Raw genomic sequence first — 25,360 nt, forward strand, 5'->3', positions numbered from 1 at the left:
CCATAATCTGTTGTCTCACTCCAAAGAGAAATGATTTGGTGACATTCAAAAACTTGGTGATCTCCAACTTGCTGTGGCCTACGTGCAAGGAAACTAGGACAGTGAACACATCTCCTGTGTCCGACTGGGAGCTGCCACCTTGGAATAAGAGTGCTAGCTAGGTGACAGAGGGGTTTGTGAAGACATAGTTACGCATCTAGACAGATGGAATGAGATTGTTGATATCTGCGGCGATTCGAAGCCCTGCCCTCGCATACCTCGGGCACTCGGTACCCCTACGACATACTCCTTTGTTTTAGTGTTTGCTTGAAGTTATGCCGAACACCCGCTACATAAGAAGCTTGGGCAAGTTGGTGGGTGTTCACGTTTAGGAAAATAACGGCGCTCGGTAGACAAGGACACAGGAAAAGAAGAAGAAGACACTGGCTCTGTGTTCTTCTTTGCCCGTGTCCTTGTCTATCCAGTGCTGTTGTTTTCCTAAACATGAACACCCACTTCTGTTTGTCTGATTACGGTATATGTGCACTTTGTTTTATTGTATTTGATTTCTCTCATGTTGAAGGGTTTTCCAGATATGTTGCCCACACAGCCATGACTCAATACCTTGCGGAAGTTCAGAATGAAACCATAAAAGTTATGCAGATCTGACGCACTGCGGGGATCGGTGTAAGCAAAGCGGTCGTTGGTGTTTGTTAAAAACACTGTGCTCGTTTAGGGACTATTTGCGAGCAGAGAACACAACCAAGTTGGAGGTGTTTTCACCAGGAAATGCCTTGCTCAACTGAGTAAGCATTTGTAGCAACTAATGCAAGCAACTGAGCAACATTGTTGTTACTCAACTTGAGTAACAACAATCTGACACGGCCAACCAAAACCAGCGTCTGTTGCACACGCTAAGCACCGAACCAAACTTCGCAAAATGTTTCAACACTTGTTTCAAGGCTGCAATACAACAGTGTACAATGGTTGCGGCCGCAGACTGACATTCCTGTGCTGGGCGAGATGACGGTGTCCCTGACGGTGGGCACGCTGTGCTTTGTGCTGCCCACGCTGTTCCTGGCCCTGTCCCGGCTGGAGTTCATCGAGCAGGTCCAGACCAGGCTCTACCTCAACCTGTCCAGGTGCAGTTAACAGTTGATGCGCGCGTACCTGCCAGGGCTGGGCATCAACTAAAGAAAATGTAACATGACGTTTGCGCTTAGCTGCATCTGCTGCACGTAGCCTCCGAGATAGCAGCTGCGGGCTGCGTAGCGTAGCCTACCGCAGCCACCACAGGGCTCTGCAACAGGCCCTTTTGCCATCCTGGCAGTCAAGATTTGTGCGGAGCCTTTCCCTCTTTCCCCTGCGTAGCTTCCAGCGCACTAGCGGAGACGAAAAGAGAATGAAAGCTGAGTATCACTGCCATAACTCCACTTATAGGTAAAGGATCCAAAAAAATTTCGCAGCATGAGATTCGTGAGACGACGTCCTTTAATAGTGAGGCCATTCGACGATTAGTTGGAAAAGTGTTTCAGGGACCCTTTAAAGTGCGCCGTTGCTGCACCACCACATAAGTCGTTTCGTCAATGTGAAAGTTGGGGAAGCTACTGTGCAGTATAATACAAAGCCTGCGGCCACTGCTTCCATTGGCCATATTCATTCATGACGTTGCAGCCAGTGGGACAGACATTGCGACTTCCAGCAGAATCTAATTCAGTCCTATTTTTATGCACCAACCGGGAGGCTAGAGCGTAGGGATGCAGACTAAAAGCAAGTGATATGTCCTGCATGTGCCTGTTCAAGCAATGTAATACATTGAGACGATACCACTTTTGCATGGCTGTGCTAGAAAAAATCTGTTTGTTTTCTTTTTTGTCTTTTTTTTGCTGATGACATGGTCTGTAGACTTTTGCTCCCAAACATACAGTATGGCCCTGTGTTAAAGAAAACACGCAGTTAGTGTTCTGTCATCAATTATTGCTTGCATGGGCCATAATGGCCCACAGACAAACTTTTTATGCACCTATTAATGTACAGTAAAACCTCGATAATTCGAACTTGGTTAATTCGAAATTTCGGTTAATTCGAAGAATTTGAGCGGTCCCGTCATTCTCAATGCAAATTCTACCGGATAATTTGAATGGCCCGCACGGCTCTATTCGGATAATTCGAAGTTTCCGGCTAGTAGCAACGTGCAGCGGTTAGGTTAGGGCGCTCCGTACAGTCGCCAACCGATTTTCCGAGCTCGTGGGGACTGAAAAATAGTCCGGAAAACTCGTTCGATCGAAAAAAAAAGTTATTAGTGCGGCTTAAAAAAAAATCTCTAATAATGCCCTGCCTCATACTACGTTTGGAGGGGATCGACTTGCTTGGATTTGCGCAGCAATGACGTCGTCTCCGTGTACAGTCGACACGAACGTCAACGCGTTGGCGATCTCCGCCAACGGCGTTTGCCATGGAGATCCAAGAAACGAGCTTCGCACCGCTTAGCTCTCGCGAAGGTACAGGAGGTAGCGCCGATCACTGAGACATGGGTCTCCGAGACACCTGCTCAGTGTACACGCCACGTTCAAAATAGCAACCGAAAAAAAAAAAACACTGAATTAACAAGCGTGGTGTCAGCGCGCACGAACGAGCGCGACCGCCGCAGCGAGCGAAGGTTCGTGCGGTCTATCGCTTCAACGGAAACTGAGCAGCGAGAGCACAGCGCATACAAAAGGTCAGAGCCGTCTGAAGATCGCTTGCAAGATGCGGTGCGCGCGAGAAACCGCTCCGGCGCTAAGTACGCAGTTGTTAGAAGAGTAGAAGTCGCCCCTCCCCCCCTTCCTTCCCTCCCATACCCCCACGGCCTTTCGCACGAGGGAGGAAGTCGCGTTTACGCTCCGCCGTGCGTTCGCTCTCCATGAAAGCGCGCGTCCCCGCGCGCTGTCACTCTCACATACGGCGGGCGCGCGGCGATGATTTTATCGCCCTTAAACTTTGTATAGATCCTCAGGGCGGCGACGCCGACGGCGAAAGTCCGCTTGAAGTGTCCATAAAATTGCTGTCGCAATAAAAAGCATCCCACAATAAATGGTTACAACGATAGTGCTGAGCGCATATACTAAGAAAAAAAAGTTGTCGCAGTTTCACCTGAAAGGCGAAGCATCAATTGCGATAGCAAATTTGTAGAGAGCTATACGGAGTAATGATAGTAGCTTTATCAGCTGTATAAACTTGGGCATGCAGCAGCACCGGCAACGCGCAGAACTGTTGTCGACGCCATCGGCGTTTTGCCCGCGTTCGCACAAAATGCGTGCGGCGTTGGTGAGTGTTGCCGGAGCCTCTGATATAAATAGGCACTTGGTGCCGCAGCTAAACATTCCCTCCCCCTCCCCCCTACGGCCTTTCGTGCGTCAGAAGAAGGCGCATTTGCTCTACAGATATGGTGATTGTAAAGGAGGAAAGAGACGCCTACTTCTGCAGCCCTTAAGGGAGCGCGGCACAGAACGCCCGTTTGTTCTCCGCCATGCGTTCACTCCCCGTGAAAGCGCGCGTCCCTCGCACCCTTTCACTCGCACATACAGCATTCGGCGGTGCGCGGCGACGATTTCATCTCCATTGACGTCATACGGAACCTCACGGCGACGCCGACGGCAGAAATCTGCTTCGGAGTGTCCATATAATTGCTATCGCAATAAAAGAAAAAGTGCAGTACTCTGGGGTGTTTTGTCAGCCAAGGAAGAGCGGGCATGGCCTCCGAGACATGAGGATTGCGCGAGCTCTCTATTGATAGCGCGCGTTCCAATCTTGGAGGCTATACAGCGAGCCACTGGAATCCAAGCCAGTGCGAAATCCAACATGGCGGCCTCCAAGATTGGGTTACAGTGTACTTCTAGTACACTGTAACCCCTTCTAGTACACTGTAATTGGGTAGCGCAGCTCGGAAAGGAGCGATTTAGTCCGCAAAATCGAACTTTGGGGTCTCAATTCGTCCGAAAAATTGGGTTTGAAAATGCATGAACTCAATGGGAACCCTGATGGTGCATTTTTGAAGTCCGGAATATCCAGCAAATCCAAATTTTTGGTGTCAAGCACCACCACGCCCGCTTTCGCGGCAGTTATCGATTCCGTGAACATCGTCCGCAACTTAGTTCAGTGCAGTGCGGGTGATATTTGTATGCTACGTTTTTTGAGCCAGCTGGAGAGCATGGCACTAGGAGCGGCGAACCAGCGCGCCAACTAATCCCGCATCGGTGATTACTTTGAGTAATTTTTCTCGGACATGGAAAATAAAGGTGATTTCTTTTTGCGGCAAGTTCTTGCTTGTTTTCTTTTTTTTATTATTCATTTTGGTTAATTCGAAAGTCCGCTTAATTCGAAGAATTTTCGCGATCCGGCGACCTTCGAATTATCGAGGTTTTACTGTATGTGCACTTGATCATATCAGCAACTTCTTTCCAATAAAAGGCGAAGAAAGGTTCCACTCATAGTGGCTTCATTACTGGTTAGGTGGTTTCTTTAACAGTGGACTGTGCTGTACATTTGGTGACGCTACTAACATCCTGAACTGTGAGCATCGATGGTTTTGGGTGCCCCATTGGTAACTTTTAGTGTCATTGTAAATGTACATTTGCAGTTTTGTCTTTTCTTTTGCATGACCTGGTCACAATCTCAATACTTGGGGCAGGAGGGGGGGGGGGGGGGAGGTATTCTGTCAGTGTCCACCTAGTGGACATGTCCGTTTCGTCTCTTGCTGAAGTTCTGACTGGCTGGGCTGGGGTACGTGCCAGAAAGAGACAAGCACCCCCAGCCAATCACCCCCAGCCAATCACCACTTCAGCAGCAGACAAAATGAACATGTCTACTAGGTGGACACAAGGCCCCCCCCTGCTCTCCAAACAAATGTCTTAACGGCTGCCTCCCCTCCCAGGGTGACTCTGGCCAAGATGGTGCTCCTGGGCGTGCTCATGTACTTCTGGCTGGCCTCAAAGCAGGTGAGCATCACATTGCACTTGCTGTGCATGATGACTCAGCAAAACATATTTGCTTACGTTCGCATCGCTGTGCTCAGAGGTCTGGTACAAATCAGGAAATGGGCCTTTCAACTCAGCAACTGTGCCTGTATTGATCCCATTTTGAAGGAGGGTTATGTGAGCACAGTGGAAAAACAGGACAGGGAGGGGTGATGTACCATATTGATTTTGGCAAGTCTCTGCACTGTTTTACTGTGACAGTTGTCATAGGCTCCCATCACAGTGCTCATCAATCTTTATTGTATCTAAAGCTTGCTATGAGTAAAGGTGTCTCTCTGGACCAGTGGCCTTGTGTCACAAAATCCTGGATAACAAGTCTACATTGAGGCGTTTTTATGGTCTACCACTGTTGACATTTGGTCAGAGTAAGTGTTGTAGCAGCTAACGAGAGTGTATATGCACTTTATTTAGTCTTATATTTTAGAAGGCACTGCATAAAAAAAATTTGGTTTAGAATGTCTGTCATCATTTTGTTCTCTTCTATTGAAGAACTCCAACAGTTACAAGTCTTTGAAGGTGACACTCAGAGGATTGTTTTTCTAAAAGTCTTCTTCAAAGTCTGGCAGCTCAGCTCTTTTTCTGGGGTAGACAGAGCAATGAGTTTGGTCTTATTGGATTCCTTGAAAGATGCAGAAGCCATTAATTTAGCGAAGTTTAGCGAAGCAAGTTTAGCGAAATCCAAAGAACTGATTTGTTGCAAACTTTTCTGGGAGATAAAGTAAAGAATGCTTATATATATAATAAGGTTAGAACCAAATGAGATAAACAAATATCAACCTCATACTTGGAATAAGAACATAAAATTACAGACACCTATAAGTTTTACGGCGTATAAGCACTACGGCGTGCCTCATAATCAGATCGTGATTTCGGCACGTAAAACCCCATAATTTAATTTTAACAAATAATTTCCTCAATCTCTTATTGATTCATCATCATCATTGCTCCGTAGTGCTTATTAAAAGCAGCACTGGCAGCTGTTCACTGTCTGCAACATCTAGACTTTGAAGCGTGCTCAGATTTTCATCAACATTGACACTGCTCTGCCTGGCGTGCCCGGTTCCTTCCCTCAGCGCCGAGACCGGTGCTGGGAAAGCCGGCTGGGCCAGGAGCTGTACCGGCTTCTGGTGGTCGACACAGCATTCGTCCTGCTCCTTACCACGGGCGTGGGTGAGGCCCTGCGCTCCGTCATCTACAAGCACATAACGCCGCGTGTGGGGCCACCGGAGCTGGACATCGCACACAACACCCTGGATCTCATCTACACCCAGACACTTGTCTGGTGAGTCTCCGTGTCCTTGTGCCCACTCCTGGTTCACTTCCTCGGTCGTTTATTGGCCTATTTATTATATTGGCATTTGCTAGCATGTTTGGCCTTGTCAAATCCGTCTGAAGGGCAACTTCAGCCACATTTTGCTTGGGCTGGGATGATGTAATGATACTATTCCAAAGTTATTCTTATTGGAGTTTGTCAGTGGGCCGAGTGACACTCCACCCATTTTATCACTGGAATTGGGCGGCCACGAACAGTAGATAATGGAAAATCTAGTGAAAAGAGCCCTTGCATTATACTGGTGCTTATCTTGAAAGTGGTTGTTTTGGATTTCTTTGTGCCTCTTGTCACACCTAAGATAGCTTAGTTTGTTTAACAGTGCCACCTAATGTAGTTTAGCTTGCTTAGCAAGGCATAGATAACTTTAACTAAGCTAGAAGTACTTCACAAGCTGAAACTGTACGGGGCATATCAGAGAGGTGCTCCTTGTGACATCAGCGGTTGCATTGGAACTGGTGCATGCCAAGAAAAACACTGCTGACACCACTTTCTTGAGACTATGTAATAAACTAAATTTCAAACATTCTTGCATCAGCGGCAACGATAAGAAGATTGCACTGCATTTTGATTGCATGGTTGCTTCATGCATTTTCACCGGACTGCTTGGCTACAGTTTCTTTTTGTCAACTTTTTACGAAATTGGCATAATAAATTACACAAAATGATGCAGTTTAGTGAGAAAGAAATTTATTGTTTAGCCGCACTTCTGCCAAGGCCCGATAGTCACCTTAGCCAGCTATCTGTATAGCCATAGCCATAGGCATAGCTTTCGTCAGTTCAGTTGCCATTGTCGTCAAATGTGCGAAGTGTCTCATGTGAATTAAGTGCGAGACTAGAGTGTCCTAGAATGGGGGCGTGGGTCCGGCGGACGCCTCGGCAAGTGCCGACAGTGATGCAAAAAACGGTAAAATTGGGACACACTGCCGTCGCCTTATCCTGATGCTCCGGCTGTTTCGGCAGCGCCCATTGGCTGAGGCGAGCTGGTGGGCTGAGTAGCTGTCGTTTGCTCAACACACCATCGTTGTTGCATCGTTTGCATCGTTTTAGTCGCTCTTTCTCCATTTTATTCACTGTAGGTCGGTGGGGAATAAAATCACTGTTTACGCCACCGAGTATCAAAACTAGATGCAGCAGAGTAAAACACCTGTCAAAGCTCCATGCAGCTGCGGTACTCTGACGCGACAAGCGTCCGACCGGCGTGCGGGGCCGCTCATTCAGGTATAACTTTTCGATAAAAGAAGCCTCAGCGGGGAGCCCACGCTGGACCCACTCCCCCTATCTAGTACACTCTAGCAAGACACATGGTACGATGTTCCGTCGTATGCAGGGTACGAATGAGCGAGCGGTGCATAGCTACGCCCAGAACCGGTGCCCCTGCATGGACGCTCCTAATACTGCGTAACTTCGCAAAGAAAGGGAAAACAAACGTCTTTGCACAGTTCTTTCGTTTTAAACAAACAATGGCAATATGAACACGACTATGCGAGCAGCGTAGACGTGTTTCCGCAAGGCCACATCCATAGTGTCGACTCCGTTGACAGCCGCCGATGGCTAGGAGCCAGCAGGCCTAGCTCGCTGGGCTGTCAAATACGAGACCGGGGGCGCTTGCGACACGACCACATGCAGCTCGTAATAAAGTGCCTATGTTAGTCAGCACAATGTGTACATAATTATGGTGCGCTTAAATTGCAATACATTTGATTTTACCGTTGCCGACAGAAGCAAACGAACAAGCCAGGCAAGCTTTTGATCGCTGGGTGACGGTATAGGCCTAGCTCACTGGCCGCCATATCCGGGGCCGACAGCCCTTGAATTTCGGTCCGCGACCAAGCATGGGCCCGCCCCCCCCCCCCCCCCCAACCTTTCTTGAATTATCTTTCACCATAGAGGGGGGCACTTGCTCAGGATTTTACGGTATAGGTTCATCACCACTGTTTTCAGGCACTGTTTTTGTTGTTCATATTACTTGTGAGAAGGTTTATTTGAGTCAACCAGCACCAATGTACTAATCTCCGGGTTTACATTATAAGGAAACCCTAGGTGACCAAAATTGATCTAGAGCCCTTAACGACAGCATCCCTCATCTTCACGTTGTGACTATGGCGAATGAAGCCCAACCTGCCGATGCCGTTTTTCTTGTCACCTTTTTCTTCATTGTTTTTGTCCTTGTCGTCGTCATTTCACGTCACCGGTGGTGATTGGTGCCCAGGGCTGGCATGTTCTACTGCCCGCTGCTGCCCCTGGTGGGCTGTGCCAAGCTGGTGCTGACCTTCTACGTCAAGCGGGTGAGCGTCATGTGCACGCAGCCGTCGGTGCGGCCCTGGCGGGCTGTGCACGCCCAGACCGTTTTCCTGGCTCTCACTTTCTTCAGCTTCGTGCTGGCCACGGGGACCCTGGGATATGCTCTGCTCAGGTACAGGACAGAGTGCCCTCCCCTTGTACTGACAAACGAGAGGTCTCATGAAAGCTTCTTTGTTCTTTGTAATGAGAGAGAAGTTGGGTTGCATGCTTTAAAGGGTCATTGAAGAGGAACACAGTCGAACCTTGATATAGCGAACTCAGATGTAACAAATTATCGGAGGCAACAAAGTAAACCTAAAATTTGGTGAGCATTCAGTGAGTATTTCAGTGAGTATTCTGCTGCTGTGATGAAACCGAGACGACAAGACCCAAGACAATATCGCTTTCAGCAAATCAAATATTTGTTCGCTTGCATTCATGGTATGCCATTCTGGTAACAAAACTGCCATTCTGGTAACAAAACTTTCAAGTACTCAGCATTAGCAAGTTGAAATTGCACATTCTTGATGCACATGCACATTTCACCCAATGGCTTGGCAGACCTACAGCTGCTTAACCAACGTGCTGATCCCATGTAATCACATCGATTGCATCACTGAGCGATAATGACAGTACAAAACGCATTCGTAATTTATTGTTGTTCGTGTGCCATGTGCTCACACAGCATCAGAATTGACAAGAAACCGTTTCTGGCTTGCTGGAGACATCACGCTTGCATTTCTTTCATGTAGACCCACCTTCTTTTGTGCCAATATCATCATGAACACTTATAATGAACATAAGGATAAACGAAGGTGTATTTTCGTGTCTGATACGATTTCATTGTTTTCGATGCCGTGCCAGTACACGACACGCGAACAACAATATATTATAAGCGCCTTTTGCACTGTTGTTAATGTACAACAATGTGATCGATGTAATCCGACAGGATCGGCACGTTAGCTTGGCAGCTGTGAGTAAACTATGCTTCCACAATAGCAAAATATCCACTCTTAACCTTGCGAGGAGGCTCAGTAAAAGACAAGAACTAAAGGTGTGTGGCAACATTGTCCAGGAGTTTCCCGTGATGTCGTGGATTCTGACAGCATCTAATCACATCCAATTTATCGTTTAGCTGCAGATAAGGGTGACAGTGCATTTTAAGGAAACTAAAGAATCAACCTAGCAAGGTTTGAGAACATTTCTTGCACCCAAACAGCTGGAACACAAGAAAATATTGTGCAGTCTGTGACGTTGGCGGTGACGTTTCAGCACAAAATTCCACGAAAAGAAGTTTTGCATTCATTTTCTGCTATAATAACCAACTTCTTTGCAGGCCTGAATAAATGAAAATAGAGAAATAGAGTTTTGGAAGAATACTTTACCAGTCTAAGCTCAATTAATGCTGCTGTTTAGTGTCCATTTAGGAAGTTAGGAAGATAAAGAGCTGTGGTGAGATGATCACACACTCAGGAACGCGGACAAATTAATAACTATTTTATTCACATTCCAGAGGCCATAAGTAGAGCACTGCGCGAGCCTGATTTTTTGGCCCGAGCCCAGCCCGGGCGTACATGACCGAGACCAGCCCGGGCCCGTGGTTCCAAGCCCGGGCCCAGGCGTTCATTACTAAGCTTAGCTAGGGCCCGCGTGTGCATGACCAGGCCCGAATGTAAGAAAAAAATTCTTTTTTTACTTACAGATTGTACCGTATCTGTCAGCTTCACCTTCTCGAGGTTTACTCAGCTGCAGTATATAAGCAATAAAAGGCCGAAATCTTTGTTTCTCCCATGGGAACATCAGTAATCTGGCCCATTGCCTGTGCTACTATTTTTCTGGTGGTGCGCATGCACTTACCTTGATTTGTACGATATGGTTCTATGATATCATTTAGCATGCAAATATACAGGGCGTTTCATTTTAGCTGAACTAAATTTTTAAAGATTGCCTGTGGCAGATAGCACAGTTATAATCCTTGATCTAAACTACTCGATGAGGCGGCCATTACTTCCACGAGAAATCAAAATGCCTAATTGAAATTACCATAATTATGCTAATTACCATTTTAATTAATTATTTTATGGCACATCTTTCAATCTACGAATTATAGCCGCTGAGTTCGCAAGGCGTATCCACTTGGAACGAATTTTCAACGTGTCCAACGAAAGCATGGGCGTTCCAGTTAACTTTTTGAGGAAAGCGCCGTTTTATGCATTGAAGCACAAAAGTAATTGGCCTTAGCGCTAAAATAATGCCATAGTATCGACACTGGTAATAGTGCGATCGCAAAAGCGGTAACATAGAAATGGTTTGAGGAGTGGTTCTTTGTGTAATTTATTTTTCCTTACGCGGAAACAATGTTCGTTTTTGCGGAAAAGAAAAAAAAATTTGCGGAGCTTGCACTGGCCGCGCAATGCTAAAGAGACAGTGGAGATGATGGGCACCTAGCTAGTCCTGGATTTTGGGCTAGACTAAGCACTACCAAGTCATCCCCAGCATTTCCCGGAATTTATTTAATATTTATTGATTATCGATTAGCTATTGATTGGCTATCGCTTATCTATTGCAAGATATTGGCCACATATTTGGGATAGGCTAAGCACTACCAAGTTATCCGAATTTATTGATTAATGATCCATTGTCGATTAGCTATTGATTGGCTGTCGATTGGCTATCGTAAGATATTGGCCACATATTTGGGCTAGGCTAAGCACTACCAAGTCATCCCCAGCATTTTCGGGAATTTATTGATTATTGATCGATTATCGACTAGCTATTAATTGGCTATCAATTGCCTATCGATAGGCAATTAGTCCCCACGATTCTTAGCTAGACTTATCCAGGCTCAGCTTCGCTAGTTCACAGGTGTATGTGCCATTGCGCTTGGACCCTTTCTGCACTGCTGCCAGGATCGGCCCACATTTTTGGATTCAGCGGACACATTAGCTAAGCCCAGCTGAAACAGCTCCACTGTTAAAAAATGAGAACTTCATCTGTTTTACTATTTTATTTGATAAGATATAGTCATGTGATAAGATATACAGTCAAGAGAGCGGTGTGGATCTGAGAACAAACGGGGATAACCAATATTCTAGTTGACATTAAGTGGGAAATATGGAGCTGGGCCGGCCATGTAATGCGTAGGATGGATAACCGATGGACCATTAGAGCTACAGAATGGATACCAAGAGAAGGGAAGCGCAGTCCAGGATGTCAGAAAACTAGGTGGGGTGATGAAGTTAGGAAATTCGCAGGTGCAAGTTGGAATCAGCTAGCACAAGACAGGGTTAATTGGAGATCGCAGGAAGAGGCCTTCGTCCTGCAGTGGACATAAATATAGGCTGATGAGGATGATGACAGTCATCTTGCACGTGTCACTTCAGCTTGGCACAGAATGCACTGAACCATGCAATGCATAACGGTCGCGTGTGCTCGAAGGCCTACTTAGGCCCTTCAATGAGCGGGCCCGAGTCTGGCCCGGGCCCGTGGCTTCAAGCCTGAGTCCGGCCCGGGCCTGCGGCCAGAGCCCGCCGACAAACGCTTCGGACGGCCTGGCCCGGCCCGCGGGCCGGGCTGGGCTCGGACTTTCGGGCCAGCCCGGGCCCGTGCAGTGCTCTAGCCATAAGTATGGGATACAGGTAGACAGGCAGAGTAGACAGCTGGAGGCAGTAGACTCGCCTAATTAAAAGTCTTGCCAAGACAGATATTGTGTACTGGTATCAGGATCAGCCCACTCAGTCACCACCTTTTATTACACTGTCGCCTGGATCGGCCTAGCTTTGATTACAATGGTCTCCAGGATTGGCCGAGTTTGCTCGTCCATACAGTCATCCACGCAAAGCAGGGGAGGAGCCAAAGAAAGCTTCCTGCTCTCGTGTGTTTGACCTTTTCTCGTTTCCTTATATCTACTCGACTGTTGCCGATATCCGACAAGTCTGGCCAGCACAGACCGGACCGTGTAAAAATGTACAGCATGCTTTTGTGGACTGTGCACGCAGAATCCGACCGTCGGAGGTGTGCGGTCCGTTCAAGGGGCTGGACATGGCGTACGCGGCCTTCCTGGCGCTTTTCGACATCAACAGGTGGTCAACAGTGGAGCAGACGGAGACCAGCCGTGCGTTCCAGTACCTGCTGTCGCCCTTTACCTTCTTCCTTGGCATTGTGCTGCTTAGGTGCGCAAAAAGTGGTCACACACCTACCTGTATACCCCTGGGAGTCTGGCACCCTTTGTACTACCACAACAGAATGAAACGCAAACAGTGGACCGTGCGGCTGTCGGTACATGCTGCGCCACATAACCACAGTCGTTATAAACTCTGTACATGCGCAGTTAATTGATGGTGTTTGTGGCTTCACGTCCAGCCCTCATCTCCTCGACCTTGCTCACCTTATGGGCGTTTCGATATCGTGCCGCCAGAGCACTGCAACCCTCTCCTTTCCTACAAGGCTCATCGTTGGACGTGAATGGACAGAGACATTGTTGGAAAGCAGAGGCTTGTAGCACTCCGGTGACATGATATTGCCATGTTGTAGTGACGGTGAAGACGGCAGTAGAAAAATACTGTGAATCACGAAACTAACTCATTATTGGGCGAACCTGTGCCCACGAACCAAGTGACACTCTGGTTCCTGCGTACTTTCCAGGAAGTACTACACAATTCGTGTCGCGCGTACAATCTGATTACACAAGGTTCGGTGATGACAGAACCAGCGATAACGTTCGAGAAATTTCAGATACAGAAAGGCGCACCTTGTGCTGAGTGATAACTTTTAACATGTGTTAGCCAGTGAAATGCAGTCATTGGTAAAAGATAAACAACCACGCGTGTCAGTATCGAAATGCTGATAAGGTGTGCCAATATCGAGGAGATGAGAGTGGGATGTGAAGTCGCGAACACCATAAATTTATGCTGTAGACTTCCGTTATTTCGACTCCAGTTCATTAGATTTTTCGGTTAATTGGATCTGGATCGAGAGTCCCTGCTGACGCCCATACATTTCTATGGGACCAAACTTTCTATGGGAATAAAGCGCTCTTTCCTGTCACGTCTCTCGCTTCCCATATAGATTGTCGCACTGCTAACCAAAGATGCAACATTACCAACATGCCCGTTCAGCCACCCTTGTTTAATTTGACCCACCGGATAATTCGACCAGTCTCTTCGGTCCCGTCAGGGTCGAATTAACGGAAGTCAACTGTTTTGCACATTCATGCAAAGAAACAGCGCTTTTGAATGGGACAAGAGGAGACAACAAGCACTGGCTAGAAGCCACAATGTGTATTTCTTTAGTTAAAGGTTACATACTTATATGCAGTCACCACCAAGTGTGTGAGAGCATGAGACTTTTGCAATGCGCTATCAAGATGTGGCAATTCCTTCTTGAGAAGAGATACGAACGGTTCACTGACGCAGGTATCACCATGCTTGTGCATAGCAAGTGCTTAAATGTCTCGCACATGCTTTGTTCCCGATATTTTTTTCGAGATGATGCATTGTTTAAAGTCTGTAAATTATTTACACGCATGCGTGTGACTAGACAAGTGCCTATGAGGTGCACTCTTCTGCAGGCTTGCATACTCTTGTAATCTGGCATTAGCACAACTGGCCCCTTTGGCATATATTGCAGCAGCTACATGATAAAGCAAATTTTTAAACGAATAGCATAAGTATGTACCAACCGGCCCAAGTTATCACGTTATTTGCACATAGTCTAGTTCTGAAAGTGAATTTTCTTTTCTCTATTTTAATTTTTCAACGAATGTTGATGAAATTATGCATACTTGTTTAGTTTATCATGCTGACTTCAGGCATTAGTTCTTTTTGTGCTGGTCAGTTGTTTCATGAGTTAATTAAAATTAATTAACCATCACATACCACTATTGCTTCAGGCATCTATTGTGAGAAAATGGCAAAACCATGATTTAACTTTAATGCGTGGATCAATAACACAAAAGGTGAAGAATGCACTAATGAAAACATTTTTTAAAAGTTGTCGGTATAAGTGTTGTTATAATACATTAAACTCAACTTCTTGCGATGTGTGGAACAATGCGGCAAGACATTTAACAAAGTAATTAAATTTTGAAGCCTAAACTTTTAAGATCTGCTTGCATTATACCATTTATCATACATGCACCTTTCTAATGCGAAAAATTTTTTTCTATTCTACCTGCCCTGGGTGCCAAGGTATCAACACTGTAAAATTTGAAGGAGTTTAAAAAATAATTTGCAAGAAAATCCCAAGAACCAATTCAAAGATGAAGGGACACGGGTTTATGGAGTTAAATTTGGTTAATTCTTGACCAAAGTATTGATCCGTGAAGCGAGATACTGTACAGATTAGTGGAAAAGGGAGATACAGATTTCAAAGATGTTAGTTTTAAAAATTCAATCTTTTTCACAATTTTCAGGCTCAGCATCGGGCTGCGCCCTTCAACCCTATTCAAAATTTATGTGTAAAATATACGTAGCACGTTGAGGATTTTGCAAGGGGCTATCTGTTGTCTCCCGAAAACATTTTATCAGGGAAAACCCTCTCTCTGCTTGCATGTTGTCAATGACGGGAGAAGGAGCAAGCTTACTAATGTCAGGGACACTTTGCACACTTCACTATTGACAGAGTTATCGCACCGATGAGCGACTTTCTCTTTCTTTTCGTCTTCACTAGCGCACTGGAAGCTATGCAGAGGAGAATTGAAGGGGGCAAAACCCTGCCCGAAAGTCGAGTGTCTCGGCGGTGAGAGGGCTCGTCACAGCAACCCGTAGCAACTGTGGTAGACTACACCACGCAGCACGCCGCTGCTATCTTGGAGGCCATGCGCAGTAGGCGCAGCTACTCGCAACTTTTTTGCGTAGACCGGCAGTACAAAGATGAAATGCATTTTCGATCCCGGCGATATTACGATAGTCGGACTTCCAGAAGTAGATAATTCTTATCGAAATTCGAAACGCAGACTTTCGCTTACTTCAGCCTGTTTATTAAGCTGCGTCAATAAATTTACACAGTAACAGTAGGAAGAAGCACACTGATCCAAACACCCTTCTTGATTGATTGGCTATTGGCTATCTCTATTGGTTATTAACCGCCGCGTATGGGAATCTGCTATATGACTGAAATATGGCATGCCCCGAAAATAATGAGAAGGCTTCTGTTGAAAAGAGAGTGTTTGAGATAAAGATGATTTAGTGCTCTGCTTGCGAGCTCCACGCACCACGCACGACTGGCCGAGATGTCCACAGCAGTTTATGTTATCTGCAGACTGTGTTTTTCCATCAAGCCCGAGGGGTGGTTCAGGATACCTTTAAGGTAGTACTTACTGCCCATTGGTCGTCCTGTCTCTGTGGCCCCTTCTGACTACGAAAATTGTGAGGAAGAAAGCCCAGTGCTAGCAGGCTAGCAGAAACATTGAGAAGAGCTGTATGAAGCGACCTCAAGATGTTATCCTACAAGGTCCATAGAAGACATGGACTGACGAAGGCACAGAGAAAGGGAACGTGGGGAAAATGCCGACGTCTGTTGGCCCTGTAGAGGGCGCAAGAAGCATGCCCCAAATGGCTTAATGGTGGCACCCTCCAAATGTATATATCGCACAGCCAAAATGAAGTCTGGGTTCTTCGAGTCAGGGCAATGACGTGGTGCAGTCGCTCCTTGCTGGTGCGCCAGCTCAGGGTAGCTCGACCACACTGCAAACAACACCCCTTCGGGCACGGCCCTTGAAGAGCAACTGTATGCACTGATGAGAAAATTTTCACGGTAGAAGCCCATCGCAACACTCAGAACTATTGGGTGCTTGCTCCAAAGTCGGAGCTTGCTGATGCAGCCAGTTGGGGAGATTCATGAAGCTCTCATCCGGGGTGTGTCATAGTTTCACATTTCTCATTCCTGGTCCACATTCCTCTTTTTTTATTGCCGAAAGGCGCAAAGATCAATACAGACATGTACCCTAAAGAAATTCTATAGCTTTATTCGCTGCCCTGGTCCCAGTCCCACTTCAGCGAGCAATCTAGGACTTTGCAGCAGGACGGTGCTCAAGCACACAAATCGAAGAGTAAATTGCCACCTGCAGTAGGTGCTGCACTCCCACACCTGACTTCATTCCAGCTGTAGAGTTACCAGCCAACTCCCCTGAATCAAACCTAATGGACTTCGGTTAGTGGGCTGTTCTTAAAGAGGAGGTTTGCGCCCATCAGGACGTCAGCGTGATGGCCCTGAAAAATCGCTGCAGCGAGCATGGAGAAAAATTCTGCTGTTGATACCTTGCGGGCTGCCATTGAGGCGTAACCAGAACGTTTAAAGGCCGTGATTAAGGCTAATAGCAGACATATTCAATCAAATGGTTTGCATTGCATTCCTGATATACTCTACAAATGCTCTACAAAATATTTCCCGAAATTTGTTAATCTTATCCGAAGTATTAGACATAAACCTTGTGACAGTATTTATGGCGCACCTCGTACTGTGACAAGTGTACAGAATCCACCTGTCTATGTGCATTTTTCTTGCAGCCTGTGGTTGTACTACATGCGAGCCCTGGCCCATGCCCATGCCGAGATGGTCACCCTGCTCCGCGAGCAGCTCATCATGGTGAGTGCTCTATTTAATAGTGATAGCCATTCAGCAAATCACAAACAAGTCCTCGCATGGTGCCTTCCTTCAATCAGTTGGTCATGACAAAGTATCACAGAGCAGAAAACATTGTCCCCATCTTTGGGCAGGGTTTGAACTCGTGCATTATCGGTTGTAAGCCAGCTGTCCTAACCACTGCACCATGGCAGTTCCATTGAGCGCTCTGGGAAGCCACAAAGCTACTCGTAGAGTTTCTTACAATATTACCGAGAGGAAAACCTGATGCCACCGTGGAAATGCCAGGATATGGATGCATGTAGTTTGGCTTGTGTTGGCTGCGACCTGGCCTAAGACGTGGTCATAGCTGTGCAAGTAAATCTTTCTTGAAATAAAGTCTTCATAGAAAATCTCGGTTCTCCCATAATACGTGTTCTATGAATGCTTACATATATCAGTAGAGGACGCATAAGTAAAGTAAATGGGTAAATACGATCAAAATCAATGCACAGTGAGCGTAGGCTTTGTCGTCATTCCTGCAACATTAGCAACCTGCTGGTGCCGTCCACATTTGAATATAACTGTACACCGCAGCGTGAGTGCCTTTCTTTAACGAAAAGTGTTCTTGCATAATAAAGCAGGAAAGACACTGTTTTACACTCTGCTTTTGTAGAGACTCGACCATTGTGACATGTATGTAACACTGTTTGCTATACATTTCTTCAGGGTATCTTGGTTGTCTGAGAAAAACTTTAATCCAAAACTCCCACTTCCCAGCATTGCCTTGCATACAGCAGCACTGCAGTGCCACTTTTCCCTCTATAGGTAATTGTATGAAACTGTTAGAGAGCTAATTGTACATTCGACTGGTCGCCCCTACCCTCTGGCTCGGAGTGGGTATATCAGGCGCTCTCTTGAAATCCGAGCTAGAGGACTCCCACAGAAGCCCTATGGCACAGCACGCTCTCAAAGCACACCAGAGCCATCTCTGAGTAGACAAAGGAAGCGGGTGCAACGGAAGCCACTCCATTTGGCATAGCGCACAGGTACGGAGGAAAAAAAAGCAAGAGGTAGTCATGTGACTGGAACTTGACGAGGTCTCGAAGGCATTCCCACAAAATAAAGTCAAGATAGTGGCAGAGCTCTTCGAGACTGAGGAGGGTGATTGAATTAAACAGTCGAATGTAGCCGAGGCATCCGATTTCAACCAGTCAAATGTAAAACACTCTGGCAGAGTGCTCTGGAACGCTTGGAAGCAACCATTTGAATGTACCATAAGTATCACTGGTGGGAGGGGAATTCTTTGCTCACCTTAGTAGGCAATCGGTGATTGCTCATCACATGATCACGTTTTCATTCCTGTGTTGTGTAACAACCATATGAAGCCAACAGACGACAGCGCCAAGCATGGGCAAGCATTTATTTTCTTCTTTAACCACCATGAGGCAAGCTGTCTATGCAACTTGTTCTTGCTAGTTTTGGGCATGCCTAGGAAAAAAACCAGAGACACTTCGAACTGCATGTAAATTTAACTATCTCCTTACCTAATGTGACTCCATTCGCTTCGGTGCACAGAGTAATGTGTAAAATACGTGTGTAAAAGTGTAAATATACGAGATAGCATGAGTGAAAAGACAAGTGCCATCACTGCTGAAGGCACTATCACATTTAACGGGGAAATTTGCGTGCTCTGTTCCATCAGCACTGGTGAAGAGATCGTTTTTCCTTTCTTATGAAGGTCTTCGGCCAGTAATTAAGTTGTGAATGTGCTTTCTGTCAGTGATTGAGTTATAATTGTAACACAGAATACCACAAAAATAGACACAATCACATGGGAGGGTACAAATAACAAGCACTGAATTTCGTGCTGTTTATTCATTGGCATGGGCCACTGAATATGTGGGGTATATACATGGAACAAATAACACATAGATGTGCACATGTATACATGTAGAGTCTTACATCTACATGTGTCGCACGTAGTTGCATATGCTAAATCATCAAAAAACTTTACTAGTGATTGAGTTCTTTTCGTAAAAAAGCAGCATGTGATGACTTGACACTAAATTAAGATTTAATTACTCTGTAATTCCGAGAAATGAACAGAAAAATTGTGGAAAAATCATTCTAACGCTTCACTTCTTTTTTTTTTTGAGGGAGTCTGCTTCACTGTGGCGTAGAATTATGCAACATTGATGCATTTACTGACAGTCTATAATAATTTGTCACTGATGAGGCAGCTTTATTGTTTTTGTAACAGGAAGGGAAGGACAAGGTGTTCCTGCTCCAGCTCTTTGAGAAGGCCATGGAGCAAAAGATGTCTGCACTCAAGTTTGGCACTGGTGAGTCTCAGATCACGCACAAACTTTGCAACGGAGACACTTTTTGCTTTCGAACAGTGGAAGTGGCACCCGTGCCAGTGTTTCCAGGCATCCCCTGGTTACTCTAAGAGTTCCCAAACGTTTTGGCCTTAAATTGGCCATGAAACCCACTTCTAACTAATCATAGAATGGCCTCACTAGAGGGTCATCTCACGAATCTCCTGCCGTAAAGATGTTTCAAATCCTTCCAGTGCAAGTGGAGTTAGACGTAGTTATTGCACCGATGAGCGGCTTTCTCTCACCTTTCGTCTCCACTAGCACGCTGTAAGCTGCACCAAGGGGCCAAGGCTCCCCCCGAAAAAGCTGAGTGTCTTACCAGAAAGAGGACTGACTAGTCATGGCACCCCGTGGTGGCCGCAGCATCTACTGTTCGCAGCATGCCGCTGCTATCTCGGAGGCCTCACAGCTATGTGAGATCGCAGATTGAGATCGCAAACATGTTTCATATCTTTACCTCAGAACTAGTATTACTGAGAATGTTCTTACGATCACGAAATCAGCTTGCAATGTCAACATTGTGAAGGCTAAGGCAAGCGATTTTTCACCGTTTATGGCACGAGATTGTAAGTTCCCTACTGCATGCAGTGCAATAATATTTGGCTCACATGTTCACAGGAGCCTGTTTTACAGGTCGGCGAGGTTTTCTTACTATGTTCAAAAAGTGTTTGAGAGCCCCTTTAACCCCGTAAGTGTTTTGGACGAGCCCAGCTCGTGAATGCAATCCTGGTTAATCTTTCTTTGGACAAGCTCAGCTCATCAATGGCAATAATCCCATTTTCAGTGTGACCTTGATTGTCCACCAGGAAGTGGGGTGGGGCTCCCTGAAAAGTAAACGCGCGATGCAACGCTGTGACACTTTGCGGACACAATTGTCAATGCGTGATCTATGCACCGCACTTATCATTTCACAACGCCCGAACATGGCGAGAGGCCCTTTAAGTGTGTGCAGTAAGTACAGTGTAGAGGCTTACAATGTAAATCGCCGGAGTCGTGAATATCTGCACTATAAGCGGTACGGCACTATAACCAAAACAAAGATTTTCAAGCCCTGCACGTGTGCAAAACATGTAGACCAAGCAACCATGCGTATCCGAGAATCGAAGCGTGCGACTGGGAGTTTTGTATCCGTGTAAATTTATGAATGTTGAAAGGTTAATGTCCAAGTACCCACGATCTCCACATGAAGCAGACAAAGTAATCATTTTTTTTTTTTTTTATGTCGCAGTTTCGCCCGAAAGGCGAAGCATCAATTGCGCTAGCAAATTCGCAAAGAGCTATAAGGAGTAGGGATAGTAGTTTTATTGACTGCATAAACTTTACACCTTCACTTATTAACGGAATTAACAAGCGTGGTGTCAACGTGCACACACAAACACGAATAGACTCGATGACCACAGACAACCACTGTCAAAGTGCGGGTGTGGGGAAGCGCAGCCGCCGCAGCGAGCGAAGGTTCGTGCAGTCTATCGCTTCAACGGAAACTGAGCGGCGTAAGCACAGTGCATACAAAGGTTAGAGCCGTGTGGAGATCGCTTTCAAGATATGGTGTGCGCGACAACACCGACAGCCGGCACAGGCGCAAAGTACAAGAACGCAATTGTTGGCAGAGTATATATTCCCCCCCCCCTCCCTCCCGCACTGCCTTCCCGCTTTGCTCCTGTCGCGTGGGAGATTGCGTCGCCAGTTACCCTTGCACCTGGTTGCAAGATACGCATTTGGTGCCGCAGCCCAGCATCGCCCCCCCTTCCTCCCTCCCTCCCTCCCTCCCAAACCCCCACGACCTTTCGCACGACGGAAGTCACGTTTGCTCTCCATGAAGGCGCGCGTCCCCTGCGCGCTTTCACGCATACGGCGCGCGGCACTGATTTTATCGCCCTTGGCAGTAGCACACCCAGGATCTCTTCTGGGGGGGAGGGGGGATTTTTGGGGTGGGGCAGGGTAGCAAGCACTTTGCGTAATATGCAATTGCCTTGCTTTAGCCAGAGGAATCCAACAGCAAATAAAATGCCTAATAATTATAATAATGATGATGATATTTATTTCTTCAGCATTTTACTCAAAGTAATTTAAGTGTGCATGAATAAATACAAGACAATGATAAAGTGTTTTATTGCGATAGCAATTATATGGACACTTCAACCGGATTTCTGCCGTCGACGTCGCCGTCGCCGTGAGGTTCCCTATAGATAAAATCTTCACCGCGCGCCGTATGCCCAAGCAGAAGCGTGCGGGGACGCGCGCTATCACGGAGAGCGAACGCACTCCCACGCGCAAGCAAGGAAGCAGGAAGCCAGCGCCGGAGGGAGCAGGGGGTGGCGCACTTCTACTCTGCCAACAACCGCGCTCATCGCTCGTCCGCACCGTCTCTTATCTCCACACGGCTCTGAGCTTTATGCGCCGTGCATTCGCCGCTCAGTTTCCGTTGAAGCGATAGACTGCACGTACCTTCGTCCGCTGCGGCGTATGCTTGCTGCCAGCGTTTTAACAGTCGTTGTCTGCAGTCATTCAGTGTGATCTATTCGTGTTTGTTTGTGCGCGCTCACACCACGCTTGTTCATTCAGTTAGTAATAGTCGGGCCACATTTTCCAACGCACGCTACACATGCAATGCTGCCCGGATCGGCAGTGCAGCGCTACAGGTGTGTCCGGACCTTCGCACGCGCTGCCCACGGGAAGCGCTTCTCATCAACACCACCGTTTCACACGCGCCTTCTCGTGGTCATCGAGTCTCTCTTCATGTCGGTCTACTTACGCCACAGCACACCTGCTTACTTAATCAGCTAATTTTACTACAATTCATATTGCTACCAAAGCCGCTCACCTTACTTCGTATGACATTGCTGTGTTGCTATCGCATTCATTGCTTTGCCCTTAGGGCGAAACTGTGGCATTTTTTGTTGATCAGGAAAATTTGACCTCAAGCAACCTCCTGATTTATAATGTCAATGTGAATGAAGGTACATGTTGGGCTGGATGTGTGTGGGGGGGGGGGGGTTACAACACTCAAACCCCCCCCCCCCCCCCCCCCCCGTCGGTGCGCCACTGGCCCTTGGACTCATGCTCCACGTCTCATGCTCCTCCTCCGCATCATACTCGTTGATCTCCTCTCCCATCGGTGGGCGCACCTCGTTGAGAAGCATGCTCGCTACTGCCCTTGTCGGCGAGATTTTCCCACGGAAGCCGCATTATAACCGGTATTTCATGTCACACGGCTGCACTGCAAGCGGCATGTGTATACAGTGGAATCTCGATGATACGATCATGGCTAATACGAATTTCTGGATGATACGAATTTTTCTGAGGTCCCAGCCGAGCCCCATTACTTTGCAACGTGCTAGAGAACGGTTGTTATGAATCGATTTTCGACCCGTGTCGGTTGATACGAATAAACGCCGCCCCATCGACGGCCCCGAAAGAGAACAGTGCGCAGTCACGCGCGTTTTCTCTTTCTCTTTTGGTGCGGAGGCGCGGACGCGACGCCGGACAGCGCGGAAGCCACGACTGAGCGCGAAGAGTTTGAAGCGGTGGCGCTTTTGTTGCTTTTGTGCTTTTCTTTTTGTCTCTTCGCTCTATCGCTTCAACGGAAACTGAGCGGCGTAAGCACAGCGCATACAAAGGTCAGAGCCGTGTGGAGATCGCTTTCAAGATACGGTGCGCGCGACAACACCGACAGCCGGCACAGGCGCAAAGTACAAGAACGCATTTGTTGGCAGAGTATGAGCCCCCCCCCCCCCCCCCCACTCCCTTCCTCCCGTGCTACCTTCCCGCTTTGCTCCTTTCGCGTAGGGAGATTTCTTCGCCAGTTACCCTTGCGCTCGGTTGCAAGATACGCATTTGGCGCCCCAGCACAGCGTTGCCCCCCCTCCCTCCCATACCCCCACGGCCTTTCGCGCAACGGAAGTCGCGTTTGCTCTCCGCTGTGCGTTCGCTGTCCGTGAAGGCGCGCGTCCTTTCACTCGCACATACGGCGCGCGGTGACGACTTTATCACCCTTGGACTCGTGCTCCACGTCTCATGCTCCTCCTCCGCATCGCATTCGTTGATCTCCTCTCCCATCGGTGGGCGCATCTCGTGCTCGCTACCGCCCTTGTCGGCGAGATTTTCCTGCGGAAGCCGCAATTTCGTCTCATGTGGCTGCACTGTAAGCGGTATGTGTATACAGTATAGACCACTTATAACGTAACCACTTATAGTGCAGGACCGGATATAGTGCGGTCTTTTCAGACTCCCGTTAATTTTCCCATAGCACTCCATGTATACACGTATCGCTTATAGTGCAGTTGCGGGAAACGAAATACCGGTTACAGTGCAGCTGCCTGGGAGTACGGAAGTCAGCGAAGATGCCGAATGCTCCCCTAAAACGGGCGCCCCAAGGAGTGCTCGAGGAACAAAGAGAGATGAAGTGAAGGAGAAGAGCACGTGGTGCGAACGAACAGCCAGTGAGGCTGAAACCAGAATCTTGAGTGCGAGTCGTGAAATATCATGGCGTGCATAGCGAGCGAGGGCTACAAAACTGCCAACGCTGGCCAACGCTTCCTTCACGATAACGGCAGTAAACGAAACTTCAGGGAGCGGGCTGCACCAGCATGGCACGGCGAAGGGCGCACGCGGAGACCGTGGAATGTGAGGGAGGAGGGCGGCAGGGAAGCAGATTTTGACTTGGCAACTCCGCCGCTTCGGTGGCTCCCCTCGCCCTCCCTCATAGCTCCCTCACTTTCGACTGGACTGCCACCGTGCGCGCCCGACGCCGTGCAGGCGCCGCCACTCCAGCCGGCCCGGTGCCAGCTCCCCGAAGTTTTGTTTTCTGACGTTATCGGGAAGCGGGCATTTGCTGGCGTCGGCAGTGCCGCTGCTTCCCTCTGCGCCGTAGCCACAGCGTGCAAGGTCAACACGTGACTAGAAAGTAGAGGAAGCATAAAGGAGAAAGAAGGGTTCACTGCCATTTTCTACGCGTGGCTACGGTAGCGTGGCTGAGATGTCGGCACGTACACGAATGTTCCCGCGCAACGCAGAATTGGCGACCTTGCCATTTGAGAGAGGGTGAAATTTCTGCCGCGTTTCTTTTTCTTTCTTTTTTTGTTTTTTGTTCCGTTCGCGCACGACATTGAGGGGTCTCTCCTAAGCTTTTAGTCTATGACGGTGCCGGAGCAATGCCGGTCGGTGGCGCCGCCGCGTGATTTGATTCGCCTGGTTTTGGTTCAACGAGATTCGACTGTAAATTGAATGCAAACGTTCTAGCCACATTCCTCGACTGTCGCATACGCGTGGCGGCTCGGTGCACATGTTTTGCATATGTGCAAGCCTTGAAAATTGTTGCTTTGGTTATAGTGCTGTACCGCTTATAGTGCGGATATTCGCGACTCCGGCGACTTACGTTATAAGCGGTCTACACTGTACATGGAGTTCTATGGGAGGGTAAACGGGAGTAGGAAAAGGCCGCATTGTAGCCAGTTCTGCGCTATAAACGATTACGTTATAAGTGGTCTTTACTGTAAATGCTGTGTGCCTGAGTGAGTTCACCTCTCGGCTCTTTAATTTAGCTAGTTTTAATTGTGTTTCGATGATACGAATTTCGGCTAATACGAATTTTTTTCGTGACCCCGTGAGATTTGTATCATCGAGATTCCACTGTACATGGACTTCTATGGGAGGATAAAGGGGAGTTGGAAAAGGCCTCATTGTAGCCAGTTCTGCACTATAAACGGTTAAGTTATAAGTGGTCTATACTGTATCAACAGAAAACTTGAAATACATAATGCTCTCATGAGCATCTCGGCCAAATATTATTGTTGGTGTACATGCGTGCG

The 25,360-nt window shown here is 47.4% G+C and overlaps 1 protein-coding gene across 1 annotated transcript in view; it reads left to right on the forward strand.

Annotated features, from left to right (window-relative positions):
- Positions 1–25,360, forward strand: part of LOC119454237 (transmembrane channel-like protein 6) — a 69,927-nt gene that overhangs the window by 41,057 nt on the left and 3,510 nt on the right. Inside the window, exons 10-16 of the mRNA XM_049668000.1 lie at positions 979–1,121; positions 4,892–4,955; positions 6,068–6,276; positions 8,537–8,740; positions 12,606–12,779; positions 17,115–17,193; positions 19,433–19,514. Of these exons, the coding sequence (XP_049523957.1) occupies positions 979–1,121; positions 4,892–4,955; positions 6,068–6,276; positions 8,537–8,740; positions 12,606–12,779; positions 17,115–17,193; positions 19,433–19,514 (955 nt within the window). The remainder of the gene's footprint in view (positions 1–978; positions 1,122–4,891; positions 4,956–6,067; positions 6,277–8,536; positions 8,741–12,605; positions 12,780–17,114; positions 17,194–19,432; positions 19,515–25,360) is intronic.

This window comes from Dermacentor silvarum, chromosome 5 (genome assembly GCF_013339745.2).
Source record: "Dermacentor silvarum isolate Dsil-2018 chromosome 5, BIME_Dsil_1.4, whole genome shotgun sequence".
NCBI classification, from domain to species: domain Eukaryota; kingdom Metazoa; phylum Arthropoda; class Arachnida; order Ixodida; family Ixodidae; genus Dermacentor; species Dermacentor silvarum.